Source organism: Penicillium oxalicum, chromosome I, assembly GCF_001723175.1.
Source record: "Penicillium oxalicum strain HP7-1 chromosome I, whole genome shotgun sequence".
In the NCBI taxonomy this organism is placed as follows: Eukaryota; Fungi; Ascomycota; class Eurotiomycetes; order Eurotiales; family Aspergillaceae; genus Penicillium; species Penicillium oxalicum.
Genome location: NC_064650.1, coordinates 3,962,341 through 3,986,843, shown reverse-complemented (window position 1 = coordinate 3,986,843; position 24,503 = coordinate 3,962,341). Strand labels below are relative to the sequence as shown.

The 24,503-nt window shown below is 50.9% G+C and overlaps 9 protein-coding genes and 3 non-coding genes across 12 annotated transcripts; 6 read left to right on the top strand and 6 right to left on the bottom strand.

Annotated features, from left to right (window-relative positions):
• Positions 1–290: 290 nt before the first annotated feature.
• Positions 291–1,595, bottom strand: POX_a01303 (Membrane protein TMS1; the record flags this gene model as incomplete). The annotated part of the gene is made up of 1 exon (XM_050110231.1): positions 291–1,595. The coding sequence occupies one exon, from the start codon at positions 1,593–1,595 to the stop codon at positions 291–293; it is 1,305 nt and encodes a 434-aa protein (XP_049973999.1).
• A 1,830-nt stretch (positions 1,596–3,425) lies between these two features.
• POX_a01302 (uncharacterized protein) lies at positions 3,426–5,446 on the top strand (the record flags this gene model as incomplete). Its single annotated transcript, XM_050110230.1, has 8 exons — positions 3,426–3,506; positions 3,575–3,646; positions 3,708–3,840; positions 3,892–3,996; positions 4,071–4,653; positions 4,713–4,728; positions 4,784–4,901; positions 4,962–5,446. The coding sequence occupies 8 exons, from the start codon at positions 3,426–3,428 to the stop codon at positions 5,444–5,446; spliced, it is 1,593 nt and encodes a 530-aa protein (XP_049973998.1).
• A 666-nt stretch (positions 5,447–6,112) lies between these two features.
• POX_tR020 lies at positions 6,113–6,184 on the bottom strand. The gene has a single exon. It is a non-coding gene; the product is annotated as a tRNA-Glu (tRNA).
• A 1,008-nt stretch (positions 6,185–7,192) lies between these two features.
• On the bottom strand, positions 7,193–7,264 carry POX_tR019. Its single transcript has one exon. It is a non-coding gene; the product is annotated as a tRNA-Glu (tRNA).
• Positions 7,265–8,188: 924 nt separating this feature from the next.
• Positions 8,189–8,260, top strand: POX_tR026. Its single transcript has one exon. It is a non-coding gene; the product is annotated as a tRNA-Glu (tRNA).
• An 863-nt stretch (positions 8,261–9,123) lies between these two features.
• On the bottom strand, positions 9,124–11,462 carry POX_a01301 (GATA type zinc finger protein asd-4; the record flags this gene model as incomplete). Its single annotated transcript, XM_050110229.1, has 6 exons — positions 9,124–9,813; positions 9,915–10,100; positions 10,470–10,551; positions 10,684–11,080; positions 11,240–11,273; positions 11,346–11,462. The coding sequence occupies 6 exons, from the start codon at positions 11,460–11,462 to the stop codon at positions 9,124–9,126; spliced, it is 1,506 nt and encodes a 501-aa protein (XP_049973997.1).
• Positions 11,463–13,145: 1,683 nt separating this feature from the next.
• Positions 13,146–15,499, top strand: POX_a01300 (Phosphatidylinositol 4-kinase lsb6; the record flags this gene model as incomplete). Its single annotated transcript, XM_050110228.1, has 3 exons — positions 13,146–13,318; positions 13,360–14,623; positions 14,681–15,499. The coding sequence occupies 3 exons, from the start codon at positions 13,146–13,148 to the stop codon at positions 15,497–15,499; spliced, it is 2,256 nt and encodes a 751-aa protein (XP_049973996.1).
• Positions 15,500–16,655: 1,156 nt separating this feature from the next.
• POX_a01299 (uncharacterized protein) lies at positions 16,656–20,082 on the top strand (the record flags this gene model as incomplete). Its single annotated transcript, XM_050110227.1, has 2 exons — positions 16,656–16,719; positions 16,883–20,082. The coding sequence occupies 2 exons, from the start codon at positions 16,656–16,658 to the stop codon at positions 20,080–20,082; spliced, it is 3,264 nt and encodes a 1,087-aa protein (XP_049973995.1).
• Positions 20,083–21,060: 978 nt separating this feature from the next.
• On the top strand, positions 21,061–21,387 carry POX_a01298 (uncharacterized protein; the record flags this gene model as incomplete). Its single annotated transcript, XM_050110226.1, has 1 exon — positions 21,061–21,387. One exon carries the CDS (start codon positions 21,061–21,063, stop codon positions 21,385–21,387), a length of 327 nt encoding a protein of 108 aa, XP_049973994.1.
• A 304-nt stretch (positions 21,388–21,691) lies between these two features.
• Positions 21,692–22,350, bottom strand: POX_a01297 (Mediator of RNA polymerase II transcription subunit 21; the record flags this gene model as incomplete). The annotated part of the gene is made up of 2 exons (XM_050110225.1): positions 21,692–22,243; positions 22,309–22,350. 2 exons carry the CDS (start codon positions 22,348–22,350, stop codon positions 21,692–21,694), a joined length of 594 nt encoding a protein of 197 aa, XP_049973993.1.
• A 288-nt stretch (positions 22,351–22,638) lies between these two features.
• On the top strand, positions 22,639–23,529 carry POX_a01296 (uncharacterized protein; the record flags this gene model as incomplete). The annotated part of the gene is made up of 1 exon (XM_050110224.1): positions 22,639–23,529. One exon carries the CDS (start codon positions 22,639–22,641, stop codon positions 23,527–23,529), a length of 891 nt encoding a protein of 296 aa, XP_049973992.1.
• A 140-nt stretch (positions 23,530–23,669) lies between these two features.
• Positions 23,670–24,396, bottom strand: POX_a01295 (putative kinetochore protein; the record flags this gene model as incomplete). Its single annotated transcript, XM_050110223.1, has 3 exons — positions 23,670–23,847; positions 23,917–24,314; positions 24,370–24,396. 3 exons carry the CDS (start codon positions 24,394–24,396, stop codon positions 23,670–23,672), a joined length of 603 nt encoding a protein of 200 aa, XP_049973991.1.
• Between the last annotated feature and the right edge of the window lie 107 nt (positions 24,397–24,503).

Here is a 24,503-nt window from a genome sequence, read left to right as displayed (position 1 = left end):
AAGGCGGGTTCCCCACGCGGACCAGAATGGCTGGCTCCAACATCCAGAATTCGACCGGGGGATACAGCATGTAGCGCACACATTACAGTACAGAGAAAGGGAAAAACTTTTCAAAACACGAATGATTGACAAACGAATCTTGGAACTATGTGCAGATATTGTGTAGCTAACAACCTGGGGCTAAGCTCCTAGGTGGACGATCGCATCCAAGAACAGACAAAACAAGCAGTGAAAAGACCGATCGCTCAAAAACGCCCAACACGCAGATAAAAAAAGCAAGATAACCCCACCTAGTATACACCAAATCGGTCAGGTAGGACCACCGGGGCAACCAGAGTCCAGAGATAGATGGCGTAACACACCCAGGAGCTAAAGATCTTCACCCAGCTGGCCCAGTAAGTCCGGCCGACCGGAACAAAGTCCATGTTTGAATCAATGGTGATGCCCTGCGACAGAAGAGTTGCCACCCAGGTTGTGGCCAAGAAAAAGATGATGTGGAAAAGAGTGTAGCTGTATTGGGTGGAACCTCGCTCATCATCCTTGCTTGAAGTCTCAAAGTCATCCTCGTCATCACTCTCATCCAACGCGCTAGCGGGGAGACTGCCACTCTCCACCGCAGCACGCAGGGCCTCAGCGCGCATCTCACGGCGGGTACTGGGTTGCTGTGTCACCAGCCCATGCTCGTTGTCTTCGCCAAGCTGGATCTGACCTTGGCCGCCCTTGGATCCCAGTGCAATACCTTGAGTGGCGGCGCGCGTCGTGGTGTAGGCGACAGTGGCCATGGTAACGATTGCGCCCAGGATGATGGTAACCGTTCTGGTTCCGCTAGAGCGGATCAGGGGGTTGCAGTTCTTGTCGTCTGGCTCCATGGAGACCGCGGAGAGCGTGAGATAGGTGCAGTACACTGTGACCATGGCGGCTTGAGCCAATCCAGCGCGAGGATTCGACTCTTGGACAGCTGGTTGCACGGACACGGCAGAGACGATCAAGAACACGATCAAATTGATGGTGATGGCCGCCTGGTTCATGGAGCATCCACTCTTGGCAAAGAAGACGTACATGAGTATGGTCATCACCAGCGAGGCCAGGTACATGCCAAGGGTCGATCCAATCAGCAAGCCACGCCACACGCGCGAGTCGCTGTCCTCAATCTTTTGGAGGCAGAGCTCGGCCCACGTGTGCGCCAGGTCGACCAAGAGGATGAGACCCAGAAGTAGGAAAAGCATGGCGCAAAAGAAGGCGATATAGTTACCGTAGGCGAAGAAGAAGGGTTCGGGAATGAAGAAGGACATGACGACAAAGCCGATCCAGAAGAGGATCTTCGGACCCCAGAAACCATTTTGCAAAGCAGCACGGCTGTCCCGGGTATTCTTCACACCAAGCAGCAAAAGGGCCAAAATCAGATGGAAGAGGCCGAGACCAAAATTGATCCGATGGACGGCAACCCAGCCGTGGCATTCTTTGCCATCGCAGGTGATCTCCATATAATCCAGAGTCAAATGTTGCAGTTTCTTCATCGCCCACGGCGTGAGCATTATCCACGACACGATCGAATTGATCAGGAGAATAAAAGCGTATGCGATTCGCGTCGCCATGCTATGCGATGGTCAGTCATCTTTCCCCAGTGCAGGTCGTTCGGGGTTGTGGCCAGATTACCTGTTCTGAAACTTTCCACATGCGCTGCATACTGCAGAGCAGGTTGCTGCACCACAGCACGAGCCACCCAGTGTAATAAGCTATAGGCAAATGAGGGCCGTCAGTTTGGGCGCTGCTCGAAGGACCTGCCGGAGCGACCTCGGACAAGGCGACTTACTGTACCCACGCTAGGCAACGCCATTAGCGGCAATGACAAGAGAGCCCCCATGGTCGCGCACAATGAATAGGGTCCGTTCTCTGAAAAGTACCGACACCTAGGTGGTTTGTTCCAAACAAAATGAGGAGCGAAGCACGATCAAGTCTTTGGTGCCGAAGAGACGTGAGAAGCGATGTTCATGCTGGTCGAGTGGAGTTGCCGCCGATCGCCCGCCTTCGTCATCCCTCGCTATGGTCACGTGGGGCACCGAGGGCGCCGCCGGGCTGGAATTGCTGGAGACAGTGATGGGGAGAGGTCACTGGGTGACCTTACTCTGGTACAAATTGATCAATAACGAGCACTATTTCGGGGGTACAAGGCCATTGTGGCTCGGCTCCATTCTGACAGCGAAAGTCTGGATGTCTTCGAGTAGAAGGAGATCAGGCAAATCATCTTTGCGCAGCTGAATTATCACGATAAGAAGCGGATGTTGCTCAAGTTCTAGTGGTCGCGCTGCAGGCCTAGTTCACTACTCACATTCGGTCCCACTCAATTCTTTTTTATGAAAGAATTCTTGTATATGACAAAGAAAAAGAAAACAGGAGTTCTTCATAGAGATCCACGAGGTTCACGAAACAGAATGGGCTTCCTCATCAGTCTCGGCAGGCTTGGGTTATCAGGGTGGATGGAGAGAACAAACCTCAGAGTTCCAAGTACAGTTGAATCTGACCATCCTCGAGTCACGCGCCGGGTGTGGCGATATCGTGGACTAAGTCACCAGTCAACTGGCATGACTACGTGGAAGGGGGGAGGTACTACCGATGAACATGTCCCTCCTCGGTTGGGCCTAGAGGGATATTTTTTTTCGAGCCGACAGGATACAGGAACGGCGAGTCGTCACTCGAGCCATGAATTATTTGGTTCAAGAAGACTAAGCTTCTGATCTTCTCCACCATTTTTTTTGGAATTGAAAGCACGCCTGGTTGGTCGTCAAAGCGACGAAGTACATACTCTTGCGGTTCCCTTCGTTACTTAGTACTTCCTTCATACTACTATCTACCGCACCAGAAACCCCGTGTCCGAGTATCCACCAATCTGGACATTTGGCTGGATCTGAAAGACCTGCGGCACTGTGCTCCAGTAGCCCCGTTGATGTTTCACTGAGATCATGACTGGAGACTTTTCTACCATTCACCATCTTCGCCTATCCTTTACCCACGTCCGTCGTCAGCCCCGGCCAACCTGTGGAGATCGTCGGGAACGGTGGTCCTCAGCCAGACCCGCTTGGCTTCGGTTATCGTCCGTTATCGCTGCCTCCTTCGTAGGCCGATTACGACGCATCGGAGCTCCTCCTCAGCTCCGTCTCGCTTCGCTTTTGTGAACTGATGCTTGCTGTGATCGAGGTGTGACCTGTCCTTCACATCATTTCCCCCTTCCACAATTTCGATGTTCCTCTGGCTATACTTCTCTCGTTTTCACCTACCGCTACCGGACACGAATCCCTAACCTGCCGCACCTTGACGCAATCACCGCTCTCTCATAGTGTTTGTGATCTCTTGAACCATCACTAGTCATATCTCCGACCCCTCAACCTCCGGCGTGTCAGACTCTGTGACGGAGCGCTCGGAGAGAGATGGCGGCTTCTCATCACAAGACCGGCCGCACCATCTCGGTGATCGCAGGCACTTTGGTCGCCCTATCTTGCGGTACAAATGTTTGTTGCGCAAGCCCGTCATGACCCTCCCCCGCGTTTCAGGATATTAACTCCTCATGCGTGGATAGTATGCATACTCGGCATGGGCACCCCAATTCGCGCATCGTATGAAGCTCTCGTCCACCGAGAGCAATTTGATCGTGAGTGGTACCGCGACTTGCGCGTGCACGCGAGAGAGCTCCCGTGTTAACAGCTTTCCAGGGCGTTGCCGGTAACTTGGGAATGTATGCTATGGGCATTCCCATGGGGCTGTTGACCGACGCCCGGGGCCCGCGAGTGATTACCTTAATCGGTTCGATCCTCTTGGGGTTGGGATACTTTCCAATCTATCGAGGTAGGTGACGCAAGTCTCGTGTTGTAGTGGATTCAACCTAACTCTGCACAGCCTATCAGTCTGGTGAGGGCTCGATGCCAATCATCTTTCTCTGTTTCTTTGCGTTTTTGACAGGTGTCGGCGGATGCTCCGCATTTGGTGGTGCCATCAAAACAGGTAGATGCTCCATGGGCGCCTGCCCTTTCTGCGACCGAGATGACTACACAAATGCTAACACAGACCAATGGCAGCTGCTTCAAACTTCCCTGAGCACCGTGGAACGGCAACTGCATTTCCACTGGCGGCATTCGGACTGAGTGCGCTTTTCTGGTCAAACGTATCCACGTTCATCTTCAAGGACGACACGGGACGCTTCCTTCTCCTGCTGGCTCTCGGAACGTCAATTCTTGCATTTTGCTCCATTCCGTTTCTCTGCATATTTCACGTCGAGTCTTACTCATCTCTATCGGACCGTGGTCCCAACGATCACACCCATTCTAGGCGGTTACGTCGGCAGGGCGACATGACCGGCTCCGTTGACCATAGCTCCACAGCTTTCCATCACGAACAATCAGCACATGCGCGAACACCTTCATCCGCATCCAACCACCGAGGCGGGGCATACGGTGTCGATTCTGATGAGACATCTTCGCTGGTCTCGAGACCCGACGGCCGGCCGTCCTTTGATACGCTGGACGATGATTTTCTCGGCGATGTGGCCATGGAGGCGCACTACCCAGACATTCGTGGAGTGACAATGCTGCGTCATGTCGAATTCTGGCAGCTTTTCTTAACCATGGCACTCTTGTCGGGGATCGGTTTGATGACTATCAAGTAGGTTCCAGAGATCTCCTCTTCTGCGGCTATGCTCCCTACTAACATTCCGGTCGCAGTAACATTGGCAATAGTGTAAGACTCTTCTAGTTTTTGAGCGTATTGGCATCTCACCTAACATACTCAATAGGCCAAAGCTCTTTGGCTCTACTACGACGACAGCGCTACGTCCAAGTTCATACATCAAAGACAGGTTATGCATGTTTCCATTCTGTCATTTGGCAACTTCCTGGGCCGACTGTCGAGCGGTATGTAACAGCCGCGTCTTCAGGTGTCGATTTGCCTTCTAATTGTTTTCGGCTTTGCAGGAATCGGGTCTGATCTGCTTGTGAGGAAGCTCAATATGTCGCGCTTTTGGTGTCTTCTCATCTCTGCCGTTACCTTCACCTTGACTCAGCTTGCCGGCTTGTCCATCTCCAACCCCAATACGCTGACCGCTGTCTCTGCTCTGACTGGCATTGCCTACGGCTTCTTATTTGGAGTCTTCCCCTCCTTGACTGCGCACACTTTTGGTATCGGGGGCCTTTCCCAAAACTGGGGTGTGATGACCCTCGCTCCGGTTTTCAGCGGAAATGTCTTTAACCTGCTATACGGAACCGTTTATGACCGACACTCCATTATCGGGCATGAGGGTGAGCGCGAGTGTCATGATGGATTGGCCTGCTATCGCTCCGCCTACTATCTCACATTTTTCTCTGGTCTTGCCGGAGTGGCTGTGTGTCTGTGGAGTATCGCTCGCGAGAGGCAGATTCACAATGTCGGTCATACTAAGGTTGATCAACGCCTCGCATAAACAATGTATTCCGTTCCTTTGGGTCGATCACAGTCTGCCGACAGCGCGCCTTGGACTTTATGACTCGACTTGTCTTAACTCCATCATTGCAGGTTCAGTGTGCGTCCTGCCTTTTTTTTTATATAGCTGAGTGTGCAGCTTTGACTTTGTCGGCGCGCCCCTGTCGAAATTCCATTTGCGAATTTGGCGCTTTTTATCTGCACTTCGGGCTACATCTTGTTCTATAATGATACCCTTTGCATCTAAAGCTTGTGCAATTCTGCCCACGGTCTCAATCCCCGATTTCTGCCTTCATCTGACGGTATTTCTACGGTGGTGTGCTACCTACGCCTACCGTATGGCGATGCTGACGCCATTTCGATCTTTAAGTGGCGGGTGGGGATCTAGGCCACATGATTGAACTGAAGATTCTTGCCCGAGATTGTGATCATGTAGGTTGTTGTATGCCGCATATACATACCAGCCTTCGAACGCTCATTTCGAATCTGACGATGTGCCTGCATAATTCAATCACAATGTGAGGCTCACAATCAAAGTCTCGATTTAGCAGGTTCAAGCCGTGAGGGCATTATTTTTATTGTTCCTTGGAAGCAAAAACAATCTATCGCATTATTTGGTACAGGGCCGAAAATCTCGAAGAGAAAAAAAGAAATTGCAAAAGAAGAACTCCGAATAGGGGAATCGAACCCCTGGCTGCCGTGTGAGAGACGGCGATGTTAGCCACTACACCAATTCGGATTTAGGGTGAGCCAATTGAGCTACTCGCTCACTGGATGCTAAATCATGAAGTATTTGATAATATATCTCAACTTGCAATTTCTCAGCATCAGGCGTCTTCTGGACAGCACCCAAGTGTGACCTAGATCCTCTGTTCGGTATGTATATACCTATGGCTTGGGAGTCAACTACGATTGGCCCGGTACAACGACCGCAGCCGGAGTAGATCAATAAATTATTAGGAGCCGCTTTTCCACGATAAATCAAACCTTTGTACGATGAAGATATGGCCCTCGGGCACGGGCGATTACCGGTTACAGGCTCGTTCACAGACCCGATGACCAGTGTTTTAGGTAAGGGTCCCGGGTCCATCATCCGTTGCATGGGCTCGCTGCACGAAGCCTACAATCTGTGACTACGTATGCAGCAGTCGAGTAGTCCTATGTCGCCTTTGGCGAACTCCATCTCACATTCGCAGTGGCTGATGGAGCAAGTATACGTGTGTATGTATGTGGCGTTACCCCTGTAATCTTGAACTTCAACCCTGGCCCTGGTCGCATTTACAATGTCGATCTGTATACGAAAGTAGACGTTATACACATGTGACATGTTGGGTCACGCCTTGTCCCGAGTGGATCACTGAAATACAGAGCACCGAGACCTAGTACTGTAGTCTCGGAATGAGTTCCCATGGGTGATGGATCTCAAGGGGCTCGGGACGCAATAGACCGGTGGAGAGGTTAGTTAGGTTGAGAGTATAATTTGAGGGGTAGGAGATGGTGGGTGATTGACGCCGACGGCGGCGGGCTATATCGTGTGGGTTTTACGTAGGAAGTCGACTTGACGGCTACGCATCAGTACTGTACTTAACCATCCCGCCTGGATATTGCGGGCTGGGGTGACTCGCATTGTCCTTATTTGATGCCACTAGTCACAACGATTCGGACTACTTATTTCATGGGAACAGTCGCACCTGTCAAGGCAAAAAGTAGGCCGAGTGTAGCAAAAAAAGAGATTGCAAAAGAGAAACTCCGAATAGGGGAATCGAACCCCTGGCTGCCGTGTGAGAGACGGCGATGTTAGCCACTACACCAATTCGGATTGAAGGTGGACCAATTGAGCTATTCGCTCACTGGTTGAAAATAAATTCCGGTTTTGGCTATATTAACCTGATTTCAAGTGGCTGCTCACAAGCTCCTTGACTGGTGGTCTAAAGGGGCCTCCGAGTCGACCATCGTTGCATACTCGATAGTATACAGTCATGACTGTTCTCATTGGTCAACGATTACCTATAAGATGTCGTAGGTGATGAGATCAGGACTGCATAGAAATCCGTTGCTTCCGGCTTTGCATCCAAGCCCCTGGAGAAAAGGTGGACGCTTTGATGTTAGTCTGACGCACAGCAAGGCCGACCCGACCGACTCTCTCTCCTTCCCTCTGTTGACTGCATCTCGACGGAATTCAAGTGGGTACATACTTTGGTTGCTACTAATAGTGAGTGGTCGCTTCTTTTTGATGGGCACATAGACACCCTTTATATTACATTGTACCAAAGACAACTTGCAGTGTGATCGTCTGCCTTTTGATCTAGGCGGTGTCATGCTGATGTTCTTAATTCAGCAGCGCAGTCGAGTATTCATACCTAGTACGCATGTTAGTGTCGTCCGAGGTCAGGTGCGTGCAAAGTTATGTATATTGACGAGGGAAGGGGTTTTGAACATCCACATTACCAGGCAGGCATGACCTAGAAAAATAAAAGCACAATTGACACCTTGAAGAAAGATACTTGACAGACTGTCTGTAAAATAGATACAGGAAGTCCGCCTAAATTGTCAGTGCCAACGAAATTATCAACTTACTGAAGCATCGGAAGCATACTTGTGCTCACTCAATGAAAACTCTTTGTGTTACTTGAAAGCCGAGCGACGATGCAGACAAGCCACCCTCTTTCGATTGCATTGATATTTACAAAATATGTTGAGATCCAACATGAACAAGCGAGTAGCTCAAGTGGTTCACCTTCATTCCGAATTGGTGTAGTGGCTAACATCGCCGTCTCTCACACGGCAGCCAGGGGTTCGATTCCCCTATTCGGAGTTTCTCTTTTGCAATCTCTTTTTTTGCTATCTCTTCCTTCCTGTGGTCTGATACATGTCTGATCGTCGACGCGTCAGATAGGTAATGCGCACATACCTTGGTGATCCATCTGTTTTTCAACACTTCTAGACTAGGGAGTTGAATCAAGAAACCCACACGAGTCGCGATAGAGACTACCCCATTGTACAACGAGGAGCGTGGCCTTCATCCCCTACACATGAATCGATGACCCGTCGTCTCTCACTCTCACTCCGCCTCGCTCTAAATCTACCATGGATAGTACCCCTCGCGCGGCGGAAAGGAATCAGTCGGTAATGTGCCTAAAAGTTCGACCACCACTAACGGTCTGTCGGCTGACGCTATGCCCTGCTGACACACGGCAAACCACCGGGACACGAATAGGAAAATGGCCAACTCCAGCCTTGACCACACTAGAAGTAGAGCAAGTTCACAAGGTCATGCCACCACAGCATAACAGTGGCTATTCCCGCGTACCTGAAATGTGCGAATACGAGAGTCACCAACAAGAAGACTGATCAAGCAGATATAGGCAATCGTTGGACGAATGAAAGATGATCACATTAAGGCATACAGATATTTTCCATGCAGCCCTCAGACAGCGAATTAGAATGGAACATTTTGGCCTACACTTGACCAGCCAAGAGGAACGTAGAACAAACATCGGTGGGTAGGTGAGGATTAGCTTTTTTTTCGTTGAAATCTCCAGTCGAGAAATGAGTCGGGAAAGGGTATCAAAGAGACCGGAGACGATCGGGGTTCGCAGCAGTCGCGACACAGGCACCAAAAACACAGACAGAAACAGGGAAGTAAAGGGCTGCGGGATCGCCAGGAAGAGGAAGAGCTCAGCTGCTCTTGGGAGATTGAGGCTCTGCCTGGGGCGGCGCAGGAGATTCCTCAGAAGAATTCTCAACCATATCCGATAGTCGAATTCTCTTGGCCGACGGCTCGGAGCTGTCCGCCTCCGCAGATCCACTGGCACTGACTTGTCGCTCCAGTTCGTTGACACGGCGCTTCAACTCCTCTTCACGCCGCTGGGTTTCCTCCAGAGTGCGCCGAAGTCGAGCTTCAGAGTCACGCGCAATCATCTCCGAGCGACGCGCGCTGGCATCGCTTTGCTCGAGTTCGGCAACCCGTCCACGGAATAGTTCATTTATGAGATCCAATTCACTGACGCGTGTCTTCAGAGAGGTGTTGAGCGCTAAGAGGCTCTCGTATGTTTGTGGTGACTCAAGCTGACGATCAAGAGCGGAAGGGGAAGGCTGCCGGAGTGGAAGCGCAGGAAGACCAGAGCCACCCAGCCCGCTATCGCGTCCAGCAGTGACCTGATCGAACATGTGCTGAGGAGCGATGTTCGAGTTATGCGCCTGCATCGACCCGAAGCCGGGGGTGTCGGTTCGCGACAATGGGGAATTCGAGCGATCCGAGTGACCGGGAGACATCTTTCGCGAGGCGCGACGGTATGCATTGGAGGCGAGCGAGTTGCCCCCATCGGCACTTCCACCCAGGTTGTTAGGATCGACTACGCCGCCAGACTGTAGTAGATGACATGTATCAGCACAAGTCGAAATTTCTTATCAAGAGCACCGAATAACGATGAGTGAAAATTTTTCTCCATCGCGAGTCGCGAACTCACTTTGCGCTTGGGGCCTTGGCCTGTTTTGACTCGGTTGCGACTTTTGATGACATCGGTTTTCAGGCTTATCGGACGTGGGCGGCCGTGCAGTTTGAGGAATAGCCCGCAAGCGTTGCAAAGCACGGCGCCCGACTCGTCGCGACGCCACAGGGGCGTCGTGGAGGTGCCGCAGTTCTGGCAGACGGGCTGTAATTGAAGTCGCTTTTCGTCAGTCAGGGTGCTCGCCATGACGCTTGAGGGTATGAGGAAAGAGAATGGTAATTAGATGGGAGGAGAGTGCTGATGATAAGATTGGGAGAGATTTGATGGGCTCGATAAGGATAGGCGATTGCAGAGGCGCACGGATCAGGTGGTGCCAAGGCCCAGTCACTCGCTGATAACACGCGCCGATAACCCCCGGCGGCAGAGATAAGCCCCAATGATAAGTGTGAAAATCGTGAAGCGGAGCAGCACCGGGTAAATGATTGTGATATGAAGAGAACGACTAGCAGCGCGTAATGACACGGATTGGACTGCCACTAAGAAATTTGGCACAAGAGTAGGGGTACTACTTACTGGGCTGTTGCTTTGACCAACCGACGGTGCCGTACTGGCATAGCTGATGTTCGCCATGCTCGCATTCGCGTCGAATGATTCACTAGAGGAGAAAAATGCATTAACTTAGCGTTAGTACCCAGGGACGAACTCATAATTCATGGCTCAATAAAGGTACCGCATGGGTAAAAAATGGTTGTCTCCTTCTCCTATTCACCATCCCACACTGACATACCGGAGGTTGGACGTTGGAGCTGACGCGACCGAGGCGAGTGCAGCTAATCCAGGAAGTGAGGTGCTCAAGGAAACCGATCCAGGGAACCCCTCCCGGTAATCAGGACTAGCAAGTTTGCCAACGTTGGCCAATTCAGGCGGGACCGGGGAGGCACTTTGTGGAGGGGCGTCGTCGTCAGCCGGAGGCGGGCGCGCAGCAACAGGATCAACCGATGGCGAGTCGATACGGGATAGTTCCAAGTCCTGATGCGTAGGCGAGACAGTTTTGAGAGCCGGGTCGATGGGCGACGCCGGGAAAAGAATGGAAGCCACAATGGAGGATGAGGATAGGCAGTCGATCAAAATCCGGCCACGCGCGACCGAATTGAAGGGGAAGGGGAAGGGGGCGAGAAGAGAATCTAAGTTTTGAGTCAGTGCAAGGTCTTTGATCTTGAGGCAGACGAGTGACTGACCTAGACCGCAACGAGGATAAGCACAATTGCGAGTAATGAAAGAACAACGCGAGGATATCTTTCAAGCGGATCGCATTTGGGAGACGAACACGAAGAGTGAACGACTCCGTTCGTCAGTGGCTGATAACAGAGACGACTTCTGTGAAGTCCTTCAAAAAGCGGAATCGGTGTCAGAATTAAGCACAAAGCATTTCTTTGTCATATTACTCACCGGCGATTCCTTGATACCTAGGGTGGGCGACTCAAAACGCGTGGGACTCGATGCAAGAAGATGTGGCTGAGAGGCGAGGAGGTAGGAATGAATTGACATGATCCCGCTGATTGTCATTATCGCGAAAGCGTATCGAGTCTATCGCTTATCGCATGCCACCCGCTTTGCAGGTATGCCGTGTACATCAAGAGCCCAGTACCAATCAGCGCCCATACATAGTGCATAATCATAATACCAAAAAGTGCATAGTGCATAACCTGCCTAGGTCTTCAGGTACTACTATACTACTGTACCTACTCGTAGTAGTAATAGTAAAGGTTGGTACCAAGTTGTAGGAGGTAGGAGGTGGTAGGCCGCGCAATCACAGTCATACATACTCAAGTATGACTGGATAAAACCTATCAGGACTCCAGGGACTCAGCGGTTGCGTAGTTTGATGTCTAGTAGATACCTTTCAAGGCTAAGTTATATACTCACACCATTGATACCATGTGAGGTACTACATACATCAATCGATATATATCATATTCTAGACAAACCCGGTAACTCAGTCGCAGTCCCCTCCGGGCAAATAATGTACTCCGGGAGCCTTTGATTTAACCACCACATTCCTGCTCGAACGAGCGCACGCAAGACTGGTGCGTGGCCTTTCTTTAAAGTAGGTATGCTGTCGTGTAATGGACTTAAAGATCTGCAACATACTCGTACAGTGTGTGGAACATGGACTATGTACTCATTGAGCACTTGTCTAAGATATCATTTATCCTGCCTTGGTTCACTAGACTTGTTTTAATAGTCTTCAAGCCAACAATTTGAGAAGCCGCTCCAGGATAGACAGTAGAAGAAATACTGCCTGAGATGGCGGGCAATGAAAATACTAAGAGCCTTTCAGCCATACAAAGATTGTAGGCCATGAACTCACTGACCTACCTTCAAAGCCTACTTTGGGATTTAGACCTCCGATTGTTGCCCGATTGTTGCTCTGTGACTGGAGGCTTCTATACAGTGATCTTGTAGTTATAGAATAACCCGAGAACCCCCGGACCGTGTATTAAGAACTTTGTGGAAGCTAGGTAGGTAAATTTGTATAGTTACGCACTCAACACTGAAAGGGCATAGTAGAATCTGAACTCATAGAAAATTGAGCCATTGTGTGTGGCTATACGTATGTAAATTGTTTTCTAAGTTGATAGCGATGGAGATCTAGCAGACTTACAGTGGGGAATTGGGATTCATAATGTTGATTTCACTAAGGAAGAGAATGCGGCGGTGCGTTTTGTCGATGTATAAATGTAAGTATCGTGGATATTGGTTTTGTTATTATACAGTTACAAATCCCATATGCAGCGCACAGGGTTGGCATTCCTCTTGATAGATTATGTAAACGCCTTTTAAACGCATTCGACTCCGATCGCGTCCTCGGTGCTCAGTGCCCGGCAGCGTTGTTGCTGCGTACTAGGAGTAACGGAAGGTCACTCGGCCCGACGCCACAAGTTTGCATGTGGGTATTACATGTATGGGTCGGTATTTACGGATGTCCTGTGCTCTGTTATAATACACGTCTCAATAAGCAGGGGGGCCTGGGGTCTTGGCCTGGTCCGGCCATCATTATAATACTGCCGAAATCGTCCTGATCGGGTTTGGCCAGCTCAGTTCACTGCCCTCATCAATTAGTGGGCAACAGTGCATGGGTTGTCGTTCAGAGCGCTCCTGCGTAATGTTGCAACTCTGAAACAACTTCCTCATCTCCTTGCGACTGATCCTTCATCTTACAGCGGTGCAACCCCCCCCTTCTTCATAATGCCGAAGAACCGTCCGGCCACGTCGGGCTACGCTCGTCTTGCCCAGGAGGAAGAGGAACGCGGCTACCACCATGACGATTCAGAAGATGATGAAATTGCTGCTGTCACCTCAACAATCTCAGCATCCGCCTCTCGCTATGCGCCCATTTCCTCTCGAGCCCAGATGCAGGCGTCTGGGCACGCCACACCCCCGGTCATCGACGGAGGCATAGTCATTACCAGCGGCGCGGCCGTCGCAACTCTGGTGTCGATATTAAAGCTATCAACGCGCGGCTGGAGAAATGGGCGGATGAGATTGCATCCAAGTTCAAGATCAATCGCGTCAAGGGCAAGACATTCGAGGAGGAAAAGCTAGAAATCTACCACTCTGTCTTTCAAGCGCCAAATGGGATTCGACCCATCACGGTGGAGGAGCTCGAGACAGATGAGTTTGAGGGTCAACAGAGAAAAGCTCGTGCTGAATTCGAGGAGATAATCGAGAGTGTGCGGTTGGCAATCGAGATGGATGTGCACCCACGCATGATCGCTCAAGGGAGCTCAGGCAGTTACTTTGCTCGGAATCCGGAGGGAAAGGTCGTGGGTGTTTTCAAGCCAAAGGACGAAGAGCCATACGCATCACGGAACCCCAAATGGACCAAGTGGATTCATCGGAATCTCTTCCCTTGTTTCTTCGGCCGGGCCTGTCTCATTCCTAATCTTTCCTACGTCTCCGAGGCTGCCGCATACGTCCTCGATGCTCGTCTGCGCACAAACATGGTTCCGTACACCGACATTGTTTACCTCTCGTCGCGATCATTCTTTTATGACTTTTGGGACCGACGCAAGGCGCGCAAAGGAAAGAAGATCCTGCCCCCAAAGGCTGGTAGCTTCCAAGTGTTTTTGAAAGGATACAAGGACGCCAATATTTTCCTTCGCGAACACCCGTGGCCCGATCAAGCCAACACGGGATTCCGTGCCCAAGACGCCCCCAAGCGCAAGAAACGACCATGGAACGAGGCGTGCCGACCGTCAGGCGCGCAATCCGACGATGAAGACGACGATGAGACCGGCGACATTCCCACACCAAATCCACGCGACGAAGTTCGCGAGCGCAGATTTCATTGGACGGAGAACTTGAAGCAGTCATTCCGCGAGGAATTGGAAAAGCTTGTGATTCTGGACTACATCATGCGCAACACAGATCGCGGTCTGGACAATTGGATGGTCAAGATCGACTGGGGCACAGAGCAGGTCTCAATAGTCGCAGAGCCGCCCAAGAAAAATGAACCTACGCCTCAACATGACGAAGACGAATTGATGCCGCCGCCTCGACCGGTGTCTGTCAATTCTAACGGCTCTCACCCTTATAAGCGCCAGGAGACAATGATGGCCGTTAGCCGCACTGGTACACCCCTCGCATCCTCAGAGCAGCAGGCATCGATTCAAATTGGCGCTATTGACAACAGTCTATCATGGCCGTGGAAACACCCGGATGCTGTAAGATCTTTCCTGAAGCCGCTGGCAACTGCATCTTCGAAACTAACCCTCCGATAGTGGCGAAGCTTCCCCTTTGGATGGCTTTTCTTGCCCGTTTCATTAATAGGTCAACCGTTCTCGCAAAAGACCCGTGATCATTTCCTGCCTCTTTTAACTTCCACTGCATGGTGGAGCGGGACCCAGATGGCATTGCGCCAAGTATTCTCTCAAGATGATGACTTCAAAGAAAGCATGTTCGCACGACAGATTGCGGTGATGAAGGGCCAGGCCTGGAATGTGGTGGAGACGTTGAAGCAACCCGACCATGGACCTCTCGAATTGACCCGGAGAACTCGGGTTTGCGTGTGGGATGATCTAGTGGATGTGCCCGTCGCCATCCCGATGCGAGCACCATCTACAGATGCCGGAAGACGTCAAGCATCAAATTACGACTACGACGAAGAGGAGGAGATGGACATTGGTGCTGCTGTCTCATCCACAGCCGACAACAATCATGACCTTTTAGGTCTGGAGTCCGCACCGACCGATCTCCCGAACCCGAATCGATTTGAGCTTAACCGTGGGCCTTTGGACAGAGATTCACCTGGTGGTTCTGCGACTCTAAATGATGGCTACTTTGCTCGTCGCACTGGAGAAGGCGCTTATGCGAGGTCATTGGATGGTTGGCCTGAGCAAGCGCATCGGCCTGCGCAGAGTCATAAGCATGGCGGCTCCGTCTCATTCCGGGTGCCACACATCAATACTTTCGGCAGCGACGATCTAGAAGGGGATTTGGGATATGCTGCCGCCGAAGGTATGGAAGGAAACCAACGCAAGGTCATTGTAGAGCGTCTTGAAGCGGTCAAGAGCAAGAACCCCGTGTTCACTTGGTGCTAGGCGCTCTGCTCTTTCCTTCTCAATGAGGCCACTACTTGTGATTTTTTTTCCAAATCCCCTTTTTGTCGACGGACATGTTTACGGGTCATGAAATTTTTGGACGTGATCGCTTGCAAACCCAGATCTGTCCGTTCAGTATGGCCAGTTGTGATCTTTGATGCACTGCAAGATATCTACTTTACTCTTACTCCTTGTCAAATATGGCATCAGTTGGTATACAGCGAAGGCGATGGTGATGGCGATGAGGCTCAGCCGCGCCAGACATATTGCGCTTGCCGCATTTTCTCTTAATCATCTCTTTGGGACCACACTTATAACCAGCGGGTTTTTGTTGTATATAGGCCTTCGCGAGTTCTTCGGGTGGTTCACGGCGTATTGCAGCGCCTCATGTAAACCATATGACGAGATTTAATTCAACGATACCATTCTCACATATTTTCTTTGAGGCCATTATCGATAATCTGTGCTGGGTACTCGATATGTACGCGCCTCGTTGAGCTAAATAGTCCATACGCATCGAAGGTATTGCACGTGCATCACAATTACTCTGAATGGTGGCCTGGTTGCCAAATCACGCCGTGTCAAACAGCACCTCAGGAAATTATGGAAGTACGGCAGATACGAAAAATTCAAATAAAATCTTTGATAGGAAGAGTATTGGGCAGAAAGGCCCTAGTAGATTGACCATTTCGCGTGTACTGCACCGAAAGCAAACCGAGGCTCGATAACTGCGGCTCTAGGGATGTATCCCGATAAGCCCACTCTTATCGGCGGGATCATCCGAGTTCAAGCAAACCAAAGTGAGGTCATGCTTCACTACCAAGGCAAGGCTGTCTTCATCTCTGTCGCTTTCGGAGTCAGTGAGGGTCCTTGGATTTGAGACTCGGGGAGGCCACAAACCCAACGAGCGACAAGTCTTGTGTCTCATTTATCCCCAGCCAGTCCTGAGTTTTGAGTTTTGCCTGAACTGCTCCAGGGACTCCACCCCTCGTTCGTTTGGTCACCTGCGCGCCCTCTATCGATGACCGCCGACTCACTTTATTCTCAACCTCTCATTTTTGAATTATCCGACCTCCGTTGTTTGGGTTTGAATATCAAGAGCCCGGCTTGAAAAGTCAGACTTGGGACGCGCAAATTACAACCTAGCTGCGCCATTATGGAGCCACACGCGGCGATGCTGCTTAACCCCAAGGGCTACCGAAAGCAGACCCAGACGAATGGTGAGAGCTTGCGCAATTTTCCCTTCCCTTCGTGTCGAAATCAAATGTCCTCCTGGGAGTATTTGAATACTGTCGAGCAAACCATACCCTTGCACATTTCATTCTCATTTTCAACACAACATATGGTAATCTTGAAACGCAAGCTCATATTTTGAAGGCACAGCCCCACAGACCACCTCTAAAGCTACGCGAGCTTCAACTTCGAAAATGCCCTCCATGGCCCCTCCAGGGACAGCTCCGGTCATCCGCTCTCGGCCAGATACTACTTCAAATGAGGACATCGCGTTCATATTTACTGATGCGCAGGGTGACAATACCAACGATGGCAAAAGACACTTTCGAGAGATTGACGACGGCGAGGATACATCGTCTACTCCTCGCAGCCTGATTGAAAATGTCTATGGCGTAGAGCAACGCCGACGTGATATCCAGCCAGTGAAGAAAGCCAAGGTGGACGGTCCTACGACGCCGGGCGCAACCCCAGACAGAACTATGATTGCTGCGAATGGAAATAGTGGCATCGGAAAATGGATGAAAGACGGCGAATCAAAACAGTCTGGGGTTTCTCTTCTAGAAATAGCGACATCTCCTGTTGTGGACCTGACAGTGGACGGGACAAGGGCTGCTGAAGATGACGACGTGCAAGTCACAGGCTCCAATGACCTCAGCAATCAGCGTGTTTGCTATGGCAAGTTGGAGAATGCCATGATTAATGCGTACCTTGTTCCTAAGCCCAGAGCGAACCCCGTGCTTGGACCCGAATCTCTGCAATGGTCCTCTATGAAACTGGATCTAATCCGTGAACCCGGGCCAAATCACAAAATCGAGGTGAAGGATCCCTACGGCAAAATTTTTGGAACAGTGGATGCAAAGACCGCCATTGCGCTATCTCGGCTCATTGACTCGCCTGTACTTGGGATTGATGTCACAGCCCGTCTTGATATGCGCAAGAAGGTCGCGGGCGAGAATGTCTGGCAACCAACACACGGGCTGTACCGCGCTTCAATTGTGCTTTATGGACCACGGAAGCATGCCGAGAAAATTGGCACCTGGATTGGACAGCAGAATGTCTGGCTCTCAACCCCGGCATTTGTGGAAAACGGAGTTCCCGTTTTCAACCCCCATGCCGAACAAAGACGGGCAATGATGGCAGCAGCTGCCGCAGCGAATACAGGATCTCGTGCGAGTGCGGCCATCCGCTATGAGGTTCGCACGGCAGAGGAGGTCACGGATTCTGTGATGAAGATGTTCGACAAGCTTGTGAGCATGGATATCCCAATGCTCGAGCCGCCTGCATCAATCAAAACACCTCTCCTCGACCATCAGAAACAAGCGCTTTGGTTCATGAGAGAGAAGGAAGCACCGCGTAAATATGGGGACAAGGAAGAGGACCACAATTCCCTATGGCGCAAAGTTGAGACGAAAAATCGAACCCAATACCGCGAAATAATCACCGGAGTGGTATGTGATGAAGAGCCTGCGCAGACATATGGAGGACTTTTGGCCGATGTGATGGGTCTTGGAAAGACACTGAGCATTCTATCGTTGGTTCTGTCTACACTTGATGACGCGACGGAATGGGCACGTCAGATGCCCGACCGGAACCTTGTTCGCACCGTGCCTGGCATTCGCAACACTCGGACCACGCTTTTGGTTGTTCCCTTGACTACTATTGCAAATTGGGTTGCGCAAATTGACGAACATATTCAGCCGAGCTCACTCAGCTACTATGTATTCCATGGTGCTTCACGGAAGACAGACCTGGAGGAGCTCTCGAAAATGGATTTGTTGATCACGACTTACCCCACGATTCACAGTGAGATTCTTGGAAGGGGCGCGAAACGCGGTAGTCCCCTGTCTAAGATGAACTTATTTCGCATCGTTTTGGATGAGGCACACAACATTCGTGAACTGGGGAACCAGCAGACCAAGGCTATTTTGGCCCTGAATGCGCAACGCCGTTGGTCAGTCACAGGAACCCCTATTCAAAATCGGCTCGAGGACTTGCTTGCAGTCACAAAATTTCTTCGCCTCTTCCCATACGATGACCGCGCCCGTTTCACTCAACACGTCATCAGCCCCATGAAGACTGGGAATGAGAATGCTCTCGCGAGCCTGCGGGTTCTGATTGACTCGTTCACTCTACGCCGTGTCAAGAAGATGCTCAACCTACCAGAACGGACCGAGAAGATTGTCACTTTACAATTCTCCGAGAAAGAGGCACAGCTGCACGAATTCTTCAGAAATGAATCCAACGCCATGATGGGCGTGATTGCGAAAGAAAATAAGAGAACGCTCAGTGGGCGGATGTATCATGTGGTCCTGAAAGCTATGATGATTCTGCGCCAAGTCAGCGCCCACGGCAAGGAGCTTCTAGATATCGAGGATCGCGAGAGAACCAAGGGACTGAGCGTTCAGGATGCCATCGACCTTGATGATGGCGAGCCTGATGAGAACCAGGATGCCTTTGACAATAAGGCTCTTCGCCATGTTGACCTGATGGTTCAGTCTGGGGATACTTGTAAGATCTGCGACAAACTGATCGAAGTTCCAATGACAGACGCTGGGACCCTAGATAAGGAGGCAACGATGGCTATTTATTTGCCCTGTCTTTGCGTCATTTGTCCCGATTGTTTCTCCCACTGGAAGAGTGTCTTTGATTCCAAACCAGACACAGAGATTCAGTGTCAAGTCTGCGGGGGCTGGACTCGCCTTCAATATTCTGCAGTGACTGGAGCGGGGCTTGACCGGCTACAGATCCAACGTCAGGAATCGCGGAAGAATGGCAAGGTTCTGGGTGAATATGAAGGTCCTCACACAAAGACCATTGCGCTGATCGACAACTTGAAGTCTATCGCCGAAGAGAGCAAGCTACTCATCGGTGAACCGCCAATCAAAAGTGTCGTTTTCTCGCTGTGGACGTCGCATCTTGATTTGATCGAGATCGCCTTGAAGCACAATGGGTTTCACGGATTCACCCGTATTGATGGTACCATGAGCTTGAAGGCGCGCAGCAAGGCACTTGACGCTTTTGCCAAGGATGACTCTGTCACAATTCTATTGGCAACGATTGGTGCCGGTGGTGTTGGGCTGAACTTGACCTCTGCATCGAGAGTCTTTGTCATGGAGCCCCATTATAACCCAGCTGCAGTTGCCCAGGCAGTTGACCGTGTACACCGTTTGGGCCAGCATCGAGAAGTTGTTATCATGCAGTTCATCATGAAAAACAGCATCGAGGAGAAGATTCTTGAACTTGCTCAGAAAAAACAAAAGCTGGCAGACATGAGCATGAACCGGGGCAAGCTCGACAAAGGCGAGGCTCGAGAGCAGAGAATGCGAGAATATCGCAGTCTTTTCAAATAAAGGGCCTGTCTGGTATCGTGAGGCTCTCATTATTGTGATTTTCGAAGCGGTCTTTGTTGAGAGACTTAACCATGGTCTGGCTCGTTCTACTTTTCCGATCGCTTTTTTTCCCTTTTGTTTTTGAATTCCCTTCTTTGATCCACATTTGATTTGATACCCCTGGTGGAAACGGTTGCCCGGATCTTCTTGAATTTTGGCGTTGACACACGCGGTGTTTGGAACTTTCATCAATCATTTTGGCTTGATACACAGACGCCCTTTCTTCTTTCACCGTACAGGCTCGGAGGTCCCACCATGGCCATGTTCTTTCGCAGCGAGGGGGCGTGTTCCTCCTACTTAGATAGGCTTCATTTAGAATGAACGCACCGATATAATGGCTCGTCTTTCCCGGTATTTCCTGGGTCTACCCTGGCGTTAGATTCAACTGTGATGTCGGCTGACTCGGTTTGCATGGACCTAACTGATGCGTCCTTGATCTTCTACTGGCTTAGGATCCTCGCTGCTGAGACACGTCGCGATGATCCATCCTCAAGCACCGGTCTCGAGGGGAAATAATTCGAAGATCAAGTTCAGCTCTAGGCAGAAGCCATTTCGAGTTACACGGTGGGAATAGGGACTAGCTGCCTGTTCAAAGAATTATCACCTCGGCCGTGTACTCAACGATGAGGGATACAAGCAGGCCAGTTTGTTACCAAAGCCCTTGCCCTTGAAGGTCCATCCTGGTCGCTTACTCTATCACGCCCAGCCATGTAATACTCTATTTGAAGATGTTTATAGTCTAGCTGATTACTACTATGCACCCACATAGTGTACGAGGGACGAGCTCGTCAGTTGTAAAGCCGTTCAAAACCCCAGGATCGCCATCTCTCTTTCCATGTCCATAAGAGTATCTACGATTCGATTTTTACAAACATCCTCTGCCCTGAAAAATTCATTCTGTCTCACATCATGCAGTTCCAGATTCCCTCAGTAGCAGCAATGGCGCTTACACCAGCACTTGCATGCGACTTCTTCAATATCGGAAGAGACTGTACCTGGGAAGGGTCGTGGCCCGTCTGTGGCACGACGAAGGACCCTCTCGGCATCACGGTCGACGGTCGTACGCTGGTTGAATGGACCAGAGACAGAGATTGGAAAGATATCTGCAAGAAGGGAAGAAGTCATGATCACGACTGTTGCAAGCACTATGGCCATTACTGTGTTTCTGGCTATAAACGGCTTTGGTGCAAGCACTACACCGGACCGAATCCCATTGATATCGTGGACGATGTACTGGACAGTGTACTGCCGGTGGTGGTGCCTTGATTGGCAACGAGGTTAAGCGGCATGCCATGCATACAACACCGCAGCTCCTTTGTGTGTACTTGAAGCTTTGAAAGGATGGGTTTACACCGAAGGAAAGCCAGGCAGATAGGCGATGACAAAGTTGTGCCATGACTTGAGGCTGATTACATTCAAAGGAAATGCGAACGCCAGAAGGGCATCTTTCATAATGCGCTCTGTTAGGATGGAAAGGAAGAGACACTTTGGGTATCAGAAGCCCAAGCGAACCCTCTCGGACGATAAACCGCAAATGGTGTGCTGAAGCAGCAGACACATGAAGTCACCATCATTGCTCCCTGTCACCGTAAATTCCAGTAGAAACAGCGCCTAGAACGTTCTCCAACCTTGTCCGTAATTGCTTCAGTTCTGTGGCTTTGGCAGTACGCTCCTTCTCCACTTCGCGCAGTTGAGCTTCCAGCTCTCGGATTCTCGTCTCTTGCTCCTTTTCTGACGCGCCAATCCCCGGCAATACTGAGATCAGATATTCAATCTGCTGTTCTTTAATGATGAGATCTCGCGCCAATTCGCGCTGTCGTGCCGCAAATGTACGCGGCGAGTCTGGCCTCGGTAGAGCGTTGGTTTCTTCACCTTCCCCTGCTCCTGATTCTGCACCAGGTTGCTGCGTAGGTGGCGGCACTGGCGATTGAGCTGCACCCGCCGCTGCGGCGCCGGCCCCCGCGGAGTTCGCGATGGATGCGGGAACCGGAGGAGCGGTCGTATTCTTGGACATTTTCGCCAGAGCAGGCGCGGCATTTGAAATACCAGGAGGAGGTGTGGCGGGCGAATTGTCATGATATGTGTTGAGATAGCCAAGCGTGGCATAGAATTGCGTTGCGAGCTGCGTTCGTTGGTAACCAAGTTAGCTGAAGGCTCTGAGGAGAAAGTCAAAGAGAGAAATTTTACCTGATCAAGACATGTTTGCAGCTGGGTCAGAATGTCCGCCATTTTCCAGAACGTGAGAAGGAGCTGAAATTAGTCAAAAATACAACCAGCGTGAGGAGAGAGAAAGAGTGGAGAGCGATGAGGTGCAGCGGCGCGAGAACCGCGTAGAAGAAATGCGGAGAAGAGCCCCAAAGCTTCCGCAATCAATGCGGTGAGCGACAGTTGACATCTCCCTGTCATTCACCCTTCATGTGCCGTCTACCTCTCCCACGCAGTCTCATCAGCCATGGCAAATTTAACAAATGCCTTCGAGCGCCGTGGCAGTGCAATCGTGACTTCTCAGTCTCGCGGATGACGAGTGATTTGACGCCATTCACTCGACGCATGCTCAAGCTCCCTTCCCCACCGTCGCCGCCGTCTCCGCAACACAATGACATCAATTCGTTTCTTTCCTATGCTGAACGGACAGCTCTACCCTCGGCAAGTACCGTGTATGTGGGTACTCACTACGAGTACACCGTTCTCCAAAGTTTGCGCCAGTTCGCATTCGCATTACATCGCATCGGCGGCCGCGATGACGCCGGAATTGACCTGGTAGGGACATGGCATCTCCCTGAGCGGGAGGGAGAGCGCGCGTTGCGTGTCCTAGTCCAATGTAAAGCCCTCAAGACGAAGCTGGGGCCAAACATTGTCCGTGAGCTGGAAGGGGCTTTACGCCAGGCCCCTGTTGGCTGGCGCACAGATCAGACCGTGGGGATACTGGTGAGCCCTCGCGAAGCTACGAAGGGAGTGAGAGAGGCGCTAGCACGAAGTAAATTCCCGCTTTTCTGGATGATGCTCGAGCCGAATGGGACATTGAAACAAGCGCTCTGGAATATTCGCGCAGAGCAACTTGGCCTGGGAGCGTTGGGGGTCGAATCGCGATACGGCACTGCCCCGGAAACAACCCAGAGTAGACAGGCTGGGTCTATGACAAAGGAAGTCGCTTTGACCTGGGATGGCAGAGATATTCCTGGCATGGATCATGTAGAGAAGAGCTTGCTTGAACATGAGGATCAATGGCTGAGGTCCTGGGGCGTTGATTCGTCAATTAAGAAAGAAAAACTGTTGGATATTATTGAGGAAGTCTTTCCCGATGGACCGCCAGAGAGACAAGCAGACGGCTCCTTTTCCACTGCCGACCAGGCAAGGATCTTGCAGTCCTTAGCTGGAAAGCTACAGCCAAATCAATTACAAAAATGAGCACGCCCCTGATCAGATTTCCCATTATCGACCGACACAAAAACAGCAACAACAACAAGGGTATAGCGAACTCCTACTAATTGCCAATCATCGACCCAAGCTCCCAAAGAACGCCCCATAGAATAAAACCCTGCCCCGTATCAACCTTGCATTGTTGACCAGAAGTAGTTTGAATAGAAGAACCGAGAGAATTTCGGATCGATATTCACCACGTGTACGTCGCCCTTGCGACTATTCCGAATCACCGCGCGGCTGAAGTTGCCCGCTTCATCCGGCTCGATATCAATGCCCAGGGACCGGAAAATCTTCAGTCGTAATCTGTTGAATCATTAGTCAGAGGATCCATTTTCGCAAGAGCCGGCAGATCCATGCCATGCGACAACTTACATGGTTGCGTCGTCCGCCTCCCGTTCGCGGCGAGTCGTCTCGTCACCCTCAAGACCCTGCGACTCGAGATCGGCCAGTCGCTCCTTGAGCACTTCAAGTTCACTCTCTAGGCGTTCGCTCTCAATCTCTAATTCGGTTGCGGTCTTGGCAATGCGAAACTTCTTTGTATCCAACTCCACAATTTCGGCAGCATGCTTGCTGGAGTCATGAACTGCGATCGCTTCCTCATGTCGTGTGTTCAAGGAATGAAGATTTCGGGCAAGCTTCCGCAAAGAGGTCTCAGCCTCTCGGATGCGCAGGTCTCGCGATTGCTGGAGCGTGGCGAGGGAGTCATTGATGCGCGAGACTGCCTGTCTGTCCGGTTGGATATTGAAGTTACCGATAGTATGATGAATTAACTGAAGGATAGGTTAGCAAGGAAGGCGAACTAAAGATAATGGTTGAGTAAGTTACCGTAGCAGGGTCTTCGTCAAGCAGCATTTTGAAGGTTCAATGTAAGACTCGACCCCTCCGGTAGCTCGTTGAACTCGAGAAGATTGGCAATCGGTACGAAGCGGGCGGAGTGTTTTGATTGTTGCTGCCGCAGC